Raw genomic sequence first — 11079 nt, 5'->3', positions numbered from 1 at the left:
CGTATCTGACAAGGGATTTATCTCTAGAATTTATAGAAAATCCAACACCTCAACAACAAAAAGACAAATAATCAAATTTAAAAATGGGCAGAAGACATGACTAGACACTTCACCAGGGAGGATATTCGGCCAACAAACATATGAAGAAATGTTCACGATCATTAGCCATTAGAGAGATGCAAATCAAAACAATAATGAGATACCATCTTGCTCCAGCACTAGTAGCAAAGTTCAACAAGACACAAAGTAACAAATGCTAGCGAGGATGTGGAGAGATTGGGACTCTCCTAATGTGGAGAGATTGGGACTCTCCTATGCTGCTGATGGGACTGTAAAATGGTACAGCCGTTGTGGAAAGCAGTATGGCGATTCCTTCAAAAGTTAGAATTAGAAATACCATTTGACCCAGCCATTCCATTACTAGGTATATATTCTAGAGAAGTGAGAGCCTTGAGAAGAACAGACATATGCACACCCATGTTCATTGCAGCACTATTTACAATAGCAAAAAGATGGAAACAACCTGGGTGTCCATCCACTGATGAATGGATAACCAGACTATAGTACATACACACTATGGAATACTATGCAACCCTGAAGAATAATGTAGAATCTGCAAAACACCGCATAATGTGGATGAACTTGGAGGACATTATGCTGAGTCAATCACAGAAATAAGCCAATCACAGAAGGACAAATATTGTATTAGTCCATTATTGCAAAAGTCAAGGAAAGGTTTATATATGGAAGGAAATTTTCTTTGTTAGTTACCAGGGGTGGGAGGGAAAAGGAGGAAACACTGTTAGATAGGTAGAGATAAGTATTGATTTGGGTGAAGAGAAGGGCAATGTACCAAATGTGAGTGGTCAACATGGTGGCATTGAGGAAGAGTAAGACATAGAGAGGTACATGGGAGCTGCAGACAACAAAGATGAACCCTTTTGCACACACAGTACTGCGTTGTCAGTGAAAGCAAACATGTGTATTTGGGTGGATAGTTGGGTGGACAGGCTGAACTATTAGGTATGTCTATGCAGTGGGGAGTGTACCCAAGACCATGTATAGGGTTGGCAGACAATGGTTCTACAAGTGTATTTATATGTTCTGTAAGAATTCCCAGGGTTATAGTAGAGCTAACAAGGGACAAGGTTGTAGTTACTTCTTGGTCACTGCCAGCTACCCAGAGGGTCTGTGTAGTTGAACCTGTGGGCTCAGAACCATAGTTGCAGGGGACATCAAACTCAATTGACATAACATACTACACACAACATTGTTCCACCTCCTACTCTGGCGAATAGCGACTAGGATCTTAAAAGCGGCCATCTGGATGCAACGATGGGTCTCTCATCCAGAGCAAAGAAGAATGAAGAAAACCAAAGATTCATGAAACAATTAGTCCTAGCGACTGGTACACCATGCGATCCGCAGCCTAGATGACTATGAGACCACAAGAACTACATGGTGCCTGGCTACCACTGTCAATCACTTGGAGGGGGATCTATGTAGGGACCCTGGATAGAGAGGGAGAACAATGTGGAACAAAACTCAAAATCATTTTGGGGGAAGAAAAGGGTGGCGGGAGGACTAGATTTTCTGGTCTGATAGAGCCTGGTGGAACCACTGAGACTATGACCCCTAGCTGCCCTTCAGGTCCGGAATTGAACCCACACCTGTGGCTTCCAGCCAAACAAAAGACAGGCATATGAGTTGAACATTTACCTGAGGTAGATACACTCCTTGAACAATCATGGGAGAAAGAAGGGCTATTTATGCACAGGGAAACAGCTCAGGGGACAGGTGTGCATGGACACAGGGAAGAGGTAACTATTGGGAGGAAGTGGGAGGGGAGCTGTTGCATTAGGGTAAATTGTAGTCAATGTCATGAGACAAAGTGTATGTGAACTGCTATATGGAAAGTAAATTTGCTCTATAAACTTTCACCCAAATCACAATAATAATAATAATAATAAAAAGGTGATCCTCCAGAATGTGGAAATTATCAAACAATATAATTAATATCATACACAAGTAAAATTTTGAGGAAGATAATTTAAAAATGGTTGCAGCAGTATACTAACAGGGAACTTCCAGAAATGCAAGCTGGATTCAGAAAGGATGTAGAATCATTGCTGATGTCAGAAGGATCTTGGCTGAAAGCAAAGAATACCAGAAAGATGTTTATTTGTGTTTTGTTGACTATGCAAAAGCATTTAACTCTGTGGACCATAACAAATTATAGATAACATTGAGAAGAATGAGAATTCCAGAAGAGTTAATTGTGCTCATGAGGAACTTGTACATAGATCAGGGGGCTGTAATTTGAACAAACCAGGGTATACTGTATGGTTTAAAATCAGGAAGGAAATGCATCAGGGTTGTATCCTTTCGCCATACTTATTCAATCTGTATTCTGAGCAAATAATCCAAGAAGCAGGATTATATGAGGAAGATTATAGCATCAGGATTGGAAAAAGACTCATTTAACAACCTGCAATATGCAGACAACACAACCTTACTTGCTGAAAGTGAAGATGACTTGAAGCAGATGACTTGAAAGTGAAGATGACTTGAAGCAGAAGATTAAAGACTACAGTCTGCCGTATGGATTACACATCAACATAGAAAAACGAAAATCCTCTCAACTGGACCAATAAGCAGCATCATTATAAATGGAGAAAAGATTGAAGTTGTCAAAGATTTCCTATTACTTGGTTCCACAATCAATACCAGGGGAAGAAGCAGTCAAGACATCAGACAATGTATTGCACATATTGCAAATCTGCTGCAAAAGACCTCTGTTAAAGAACAGAGTTGTCTCTTTGAAGACTAAGGTGTGCCTAACCCAAACCATGGTATTTTCAATCACCTCATATGCACGTGAAAGCTGGACAATGAGTAAGAAGGACGAAAGAAGAGTTGATGCTTTTGAGTTGTGGTGTTGGCAAAGAATTCTACTTTCTTCTCTATAACATGAACTACCAGAAGAATGAACAAATCTCTCCTGGAAAAAGTACAGCTGGAATGCTCCTTGGAAGCAAGAATGGCCAGACTTCATCTCACCTACTTTGTTCATGTTGTCAGAAGGAGCCATTCCCTGGAGAAGGATATCATGCTTGGTAAAGTGGAGGTCAGTGAAAAAGGGGAAAGCCCTCAACAGGATGGATTGACACAGTGGCTGCGATGATGGGCTCAGGTATAGCCCCAAATGCCTTCCTTTTTTTGCATTTACGGATGACAAAACTGAGATTCAGGGAGGGGATATGACATGCCATGGCCATTTAATGGATTCATGACAGAGCTTGAGTCAGGTTCCTTTCTTTCTATTGTTCTCCAGACAATTCCAGGCCACAGAGCAGTTCAGCAACCAGAGAGTCTACCAAGCCTCTGGCCGTACAGAAGGGGAAATTGGGACTCTGAGAGGAGAGGTGGTTCCCAAAGTCACACAGTAAGTCAGTGGCAGAGATGGGAACAGAACCCAGGACTCCTGCTTCTTAAGGAATATTTTGGGCTCTGCTGTAAGCTGCCAGGTGTCAGGTGGCCAACCAAACTCACTGCCATTGAATCAGTTCCAACTCATAGTGACCCTTTAGTATATTAGGTTTCCAAGGCTGTAAATCTTTATGGAAGCAGAGTGTCTCACCTTTCTCCCATGGAGCAGCTGGTGGATTCAAACTACCAACCTTTTGGTTAGCAGCCAAATGCTTTAACCACTATGCCACCAGAGCTCCCCGTTAGGTGGCCAGCAGGTACTAATAGAAGTGGCCTCAGGAACAACATGGGCTTTTGGACTCCTATGCCTTGCATAGGGCCTGGCACATTAAGACATGCAGGAATTTATTGGAGAATCAATGTATTTATGATACAAAGAGGTATGAAGGGAAGGTTAATGGTGATGGCAGTGACCATTGTGAAAGTCCAATATCAGACAGAAAGAAACTGGAATTCAGATGAGGGCCTGAGAGATGCAGAAGTCACAAGATGTGTGTATGTGTGTGTGTGTGTGAATGTTAATTATGCCAGCTCTCAGTCTTGACCGTGAAAACTTGGCTGAAGAGACATTCTGAGACAAAAAGCCTCTGTGTCCATCTGGCTCAGACCCACTGAGGATAGCCCAGTAAGGCTGAGGAACAGCCTGCTGCTCAGGCCTCCGACTGATAAGCGATTGGGACCATCTGTGAATCATGGATACTTACACATGCTGGGCCTGGGAAAGAATCTCACTGGACAGATGCCCAAACCAAAGAGGCCTGATCCAGCTGGACCTTCCAGTTCTCAAGTACAAACTGATGGCAAGGAAACCTCTCAGAGGCTGCAGGGCTGTGGCAGCAAGTGCCGGGGCCTCAGAGTCAAACAGAAGAGACATCAAGTCCTGATTCTACCATTTCTTAGTGCATAACTTTGGGTATTTTATTAACCTCTCTGAGTCGCCATAAAATGTAGGTGATTGTCCTAGAGATAAGAGTGCTGTGAGAATTGAATGAGGTGAAACATGAATACAGTATTGCATAGTTCCTGGTACATGTTAAGACTCAGTAAGCACTAGCTCCCTTCCCTACTTTCTTCTCTGTAACATTCTACCTGTGTAGCTAACCTGGAATGTGGGTTACTACCTGTATTCAGTCAAATCTCTGTTCAAATGTCATCTAAGCACAGAGGCTTCTAAACACCCCGTCTAAAAATCACACTCTGCCACTCTTAATTTTCTTCATAGAATTATTGCTATTGTTAGCTGCTGTCCTGTCAGCTCCTAGCTCCTGGCAACCCAATGCCCAATGGAACAAAAAACACTGCCTGGTTTGCACCATCCCCATGATCAGTTGCAGATTGGATCATTGTAATCCATAAGGATTCATTGGCTGGTTTTTGGTAAGTAGACTGCCAGGCCTTTCTTCCTAGTCTGTTTTAGTCTGGAAGCTCCATTGAAACCTGTTTAGATGTTTCATTATAGCAATATGCCAACCTCCACTGACCATGCTGTGCATGAGATTCATGGACCAGGAATCAAATTTGAGTCTTCTGCACAGAAGGGGAAAATTCTCCCACTAAACTGCCAAGGCCTCCGAAAGAATTGTTATTGCCCGATAGCATATTGTTTATTTATATATTCTTTTGTTTAAAGTTTGTCATTTTCCCTTCTGGTTAGAATGTAAACTCCATGGTGGAAAAGACTTTGTTTTGTTCACTGCCAGGCACATCCTAAGACCTCAATAAATAAATGAATAGATGGATGGATGGATAGATGGATGGATGAAATCTACTGAAAAGACAGTTGAAGCTGCTCCTTCTTCTCTTCTTGTCAGATGGACCACTCTGATTTGACAGGTAGAAAGAAAGGAAAATAGGCAGGCAAGTTAACTGGCAGGCAGGTAAGCTAGGATATAGGCCCACTGGTCTCATGAGAGCTGAGTGGATTGCTACAGGCAAACACATTGGCCCCAAGGAGAAGTGATTGCTCACAGCAGAAGAGCAGTGGTGGAGACAGGAAATCTTCAGAGCCAGATGCACACCTCTGCTGTGCTTTATGCTTAATATAGATTTTGAGTCTTTAAGAAAATTTAACTTTTGTTTACAAGAGGTCAGGGTCTTTTGCAATGTCTAGAAATTTTTTCCATCAGAAATGGTGGACCAAATAATTTCCACCTGAAGAAATAAGCTTTAGTTTATCCAGCAAATTCTTGTTTACAGAATGCAGTCAGATGGTGTTGAGTAAGAGCAGCAAATATATTTTTTTATCTACTTAAGTAAGCATTTTCTAAAGGACCAATTCTGTCCTAGGCTCGGGAGCAGGTGCTGGGAATGGCACCACTCCTACCTTGAAAGCATTTACCCTTTATGTTATATATCTTTCAATATATTTACACATATATACAGATTTAGCTGCAGGTAATATTTACTGAACACCTATAATGTGCCAAGCAGTTATATACTATTTCATTTATTTCTCCCCAAAACTCTAAGAGTTAGGTAATTTTTTTTTTTTTTTTTCTGTAGATGAAAAAAACTGAGTTTCAGAGATTGAAAATACTGCTGAAGCTAGTGGTGGAGATGAGTCCCTATTCTGGTCTTTTGACTTGAGTTATGTTGCCAGTCAGACATGCTGGGAGGTGCAGATGTGGAGATAAATTCATTTGGCAGAGGAATCATGGTTATGTGGCCTCCTTGGTTCTGTATTTCTATAGGTTAGGGTGTGATTGTGTACAATTATCAGCTTAATATGTCAGATCCAAGCCACCAGTTGCTTTTCTTTGGGTGTATCTCTGAGAACCTATAGATATTTGACCCATTTGAAGGAAAGAATTAGAAGGTGAGAAAAGATGGTAGCGTCCAACCTTGATTAATACTCTCTTGCTCTCAATTAAGGCATTTGACTGCTAACCAGAAGGCCGAAGGAGTCGCTATGAGTCGAATCAACTTGAAGGGAGTGAGTTTGTTTTTTTTTTGCTCTCAATTAGTAAGCGATCTCTTTGATCTGATTCCTGTCTACTATACTCTGTTCTACTCGCCCACCCCTCCACTACAAAAACCACAGAGTACAGTTTGTAGTTGTGCTGATAAGCCGTGCTGTTTCATGTCTCTGGGCCTTTGCATCTGCAAGTTCACTGTGTTTGGAAAACCCACTCCTTGCCGTTCTGCCTTTTCAATTTAGGCATAAACCAAAAAAAACCAAACCCACTGCCTTTGAGTCAATTCCGCCTCATAGCAACCCTGTGGTACAGAGTAGAATTGTCCCATAAAGTTTCCAAAGCTGTAATCTTTATGGGAGGAGACTATCACATCTTTCTCCCATGGAGCAGCTGGTGAGCTCCAACCACCAATGTTCGGTTAGCAGTTGAGTGCTTAACCACTGTGTCACCAGGGCTCTTTCAGGCATGCCTTCTTTGAGGTCTAACACCGACACTTGAAGATGTTCGGGGTTTTCTGAATTTCATTGTCTGCTGCTTCCTTTTATCACTGCCCTTACCAACGGTGCATTTTCATTGTTTACTTGTTAATTGCTTTCACCAGACTGTGAGCTCCCTAAAGGCAAGGACTTTGTTAGATTCAGGTCTCTGAGCCTGCTGCCTGGCACAAAGTGAAAGCTCAAGAAGTGTTTGCTGAATGAAAGAATAAATGAGCTTAAAGCTAACAGGCAGAACTATGTTCTAGCCTCAATCCTGCAAATGGCAATTCTGTCCGCAAGCAAGTCACTTCTTTCTCTAGGCTTCAGTTTCCCTATCTGTATGTAGCCTATGGCATTTGACTGTTAACCAGAAGGTTGATGGTTCAAACTCACCAGCCACTCCTCGGAAGAAAGACTGGGCAATCTACTTCCGTAGTGATACAGCCTTGGAAACCCAAGGAGGGGTTGCTATGAGTCGGATTTGACTTGATGGCAATGAGGTGTTTTTTTTTTTTTTTTAATGTAATATGAGGAAGTCAGATTAAATGACTGCTATGGGTCATTCTGGCTTGAACTTGGTACAGTGTTAAGAGGAAAAGTATGAAACATTAAAGTGAAGCTTTATTAATCATGTGGCGTTATTTCCTTAATAAGAGAGGCTCCTTACTTACAATCTGAAACATCCTAAATTGTGTCAGGAGTCCCAGGGTGGTGCAGACGGTTACCATGCTCAACTGCTGACTGAAAGATTTGAGGTTTATCCACCAAGAGACACCTTGGGAGAAGGGCTGATTATCTATTTCCTCAAAATTGGCTAATGAAACCCTTATGGAACACAGTTCTGACAAACTTGGGTTCATCATGAGTCAGAATTGACTTGATGACAATGGCTTAATTGTGTTGAGTTTAATTTGTATCAGTACTGTGCATCCTGAAAAATAATTAGTCATGAGAAGTCCCAAGTTCTGCTCTAACCTCTCCTACCATAAAGTCCAAGGCCAAAGTTGTACAACTGTTTGTACATGATTATTAGATTGAACTGATATTTTTCAAATGGATGAATAAATAAACCCATTTGTAAGGCTGAGAATCTTACGGTTTGGCCCAGTACTGAGATTTTAGAAGAGTCATGGAAAGCATTCCTTAGCCCGCTGGGTCTTCTGAGGGAAACTAGTTGAGTTATCAAATCTAAGTAAGAGGAGCTGACAGAGCCCGTTCAGAGTAGTCTTCTCAGATATGTTTTGATGTGGGGTTTTTATGGTCAGAGTTAAGGCAATAACTCTAAATATTGGAGAGGGGATTTGAGAAACACTCATTCAGTACAAGAAGGTGATGAACTGAAGGCTACCCCCAAGGCTTCTTCCATCTCAAGTTGCCAAACTGCCCTGTGACTTTGGGACCATGGAGGGCCCAGGAGGTGGGAGTCAGCAACTCTGAGGCGTGAAATCAGAAAGGCACTGAATGTTTGAGTGCAGTGCCAAGTCTTAAAAAGACTTGTCTAAATGCCATCTTTGCTAAAGCAAAACAAATTTATCAGCATCTCCTCGAAAGTGCAAGGGAATGTCTAAAAAGTTTAAGCAATAAAAAAAGGGTAAGTGGAAATTGAATGAACAAAATCATCATTACTAATTTAAGAAGTATAAGATGGTATTGCTAGTCTCTTTATTTGCTGAGTTTGTTGTGTTTTAATAAATATATAAATATGTATAAGGATTTAGTCTCCCTGGCAGTATTTTTCTATCTATTTTTTAAGAATAAATGTCTCATGCCTTTCAACTCTACATTCCCATGGTGGTTTTCAGGATTCAGCTCTCATGGATGGAATGTAGTGTCAACATGATAATGATGAATGGCAGTATTCAAGTTATCAGACAAAGAGGAAGATTTCAAGTATATTGGAGACATTCCCTAATATTCCTTTAACTTCTCCCTAAAACTTGGTCAGCCTTAGCTACATTTACATTGATTCTATGTGTTGCTTTTTTCTCTTCTACCCCATAGATGGATGGAAAAACAGATGGGTGGAATCTAAACATACTCTGGATTATGGTAAATTTCAGCTCACTGCAGGAAAATTTTATGGAGACAAACAAAAAGATAAAGGTAAATACTGGAATCCAGGAACATACTAACTGACTGGAAAATTCTGACTTTTATACAATCCTTTTTATTCATGATCACCAATTCAGTTGGTTAAAATATAGAAGTAGGAGATGGAAAAAAAAATGGATTCTCAACAACATAATAATGACAATTTGTTTAAAAAATAGGCATTAAAATTAAGCCCTTACTACATACATTATCCCATTAATGCTCCTAACAACTTCATAAAGTGGTTACTATTATTTTCCCAGTTTACGGAGTAGACTCAGAGAGGTTAGATGATTTGTCCAAGACTACTTATACAGTTGGCAAGAGGCAGGACTTAAATCTGATTCTAGGGCTGACTCCAGGAACTACATTCATCACCACGGACAATACCTTTTTCCCAATCCTGTTACTGTTGCTGTGTGCCGTTGAGTCGATTCTGACTCATCACACCTGCATATGACAGAGTAGAACTGCCCCATAGGGTTTCCTAGTCTGTCATCTTAGGATTTTCCAAATACCACTCTTCACTTTAAACAGGAGAGAGTACTATACAACCTCCCAATGTTGCTCTTCTCTAAAACATCTTGGTGTGGGGGAGAGTGGAGCAGACAGACCTAAGGGTAACTCCCAGCTCCACGATTTATGGGCTGTGTAATCTGGGCAAGCACTTTTGCTTCTCTAAATCTTGGTATTAGATGGAGACAATAATCACCACCTGCAGTGTTCATTAGAGCTGTCATAAAAGTCAAATAATGTTGTGGAAGTAAAGCAACCTCTGAGGACAAGGTCTGGAGGCATGTGTTTTTGTCTGAGGAAGTTTTATCCTATAAATAGAATCCATTGATCATCCCCTGGAGTGATTTCCCATCTTCTTCTTCCTGGCTACTGTTATGAATCTCATTTTCATGTTTATTAAAGGAGAGCTTGAGGAACTGGTTTGAGCATTTTAAATCTCATGTTGTTGTTGTTGTTCTTATGTGCCATTGAGTCGGACCCGACTCATAGTGACCCCTCCTTGGGTTTCTGAGGTGGTATCCCTAGGGAAGTAGATTGCCCAATCTTCCTTCTGAGGAGTGGCTTGTGGGTTTGAACCGCCAGCCTTCTGGTTAGCAGCCAAGTGCCTTAGGCACTACACTACCAGAGCTCCTTTTAAATCTCATAGGAAAGAGAATTAGAAACTGTTTGAGCCACCCAGAAGATGCCTGTGTTTTGGTGGCTCTGAGGACAGTCTGCACAGTCACCCATGACCTCTGCTTGATTCCTTGGTTGTTGCCCCTCCCAACTCATTCCATTTAGGTTCTTGTTGTCTAAAAGGACTCTTGGTCTTCTAGAAAGACCCTTTTGTCTTGAAGGGCCCTTGGGTAAAAATGAGGCTCAGAGAGATAGGGGATTATATTGGATGACATAGCAAGTTTTTGGCAGAGCCAAGACTCAAGGTTGAGTCTTCTTCCTATTTTTCAATACTCTTTCTTTCCCTTGTGCTCACTCTATACTCCATGAAGTCTCCCTTGGCTACTCAAGCCCCACTTGAGATCATGGAGGAAGAAAACATACTTTTTAAAATGCAGACAGCTCCCAGTGCTAAATAAGTCATGAAAATAGCACAGAGCCTGGTGTGCGATAGATGCAAGAGATATTGTTTGAATCAGGATCCATGCCCTGCAAACCTTCCTTATAACTTGACACATATTTATTGAGCATTTCCTCTATGCCAGGCTCTGTTCTAGATGCTGAAAATATGAGATATCCCTGTTCTTCAGGAACTTAAACATTATTCAGAGAGTCTGAAATGATCCTAGTTGCAACATAGTGTGACCCAGGGAAGTACAGAGAACTGTGGGATCACAAAGGAAGGATCCTCACCCAGCTTGGGGAGTGAGAGGAGAGGTCTTGTGCATGGATCTGACTAAAGCATAAATAATGATAACCCCCTTGCGTTTTATGTTTATAATTTATAAATGCTTTTCATGTCTGTTACCCATTTGACCTTCATGGGAAACCTATGAACCCACTGCCACTGAATCCATTTCAACTCATAGTGGCCCTATAAGACAGAGTAGAACTGCCTCATAGGATTTCCAATACTGTAAACCTTTTTTTTTTTTTTT

The 11079-nt window shown here is 41.2% G+C and overlaps 1 protein-coding gene across 1 annotated transcript in view; it reads left to right on the top strand.

The window, feature by feature from the left end:
• The window catches only part of LOC103201284 (calreticulin-like), a 103925-nt gene that overhangs the window by 14361 nt on the left and 78485 nt on the right, over nt 1–11079 (top strand). Inside the window, 1 exon segment of the mRNA XM_042781662.1 lies at nt 8882–8983. Coding sequence (XP_042637596.1) covers nt 8882–8983 — 102 coding nt within the window.

The sequence above is a fragment of the Orycteropus afer genome, unplaced genomic scaffold (genome assembly GCF_000298275.1).
Source record: "Orycteropus afer afer isolate SDZICR_OR568_19922 unplaced genomic scaffold, OryAfe1.0 scaffold00145, whole genome shotgun sequence".
Taxonomy (NCBI): domain Eukaryota; kingdom Metazoa; phylum Chordata; class Mammalia; order Tubulidentata; family Orycteropodidae; genus Orycteropus; species Orycteropus afer.
Note: the sequence above shows the minus strand (reverse complement) of the source record. Positions and strands in the feature narration are given on the sequence as shown.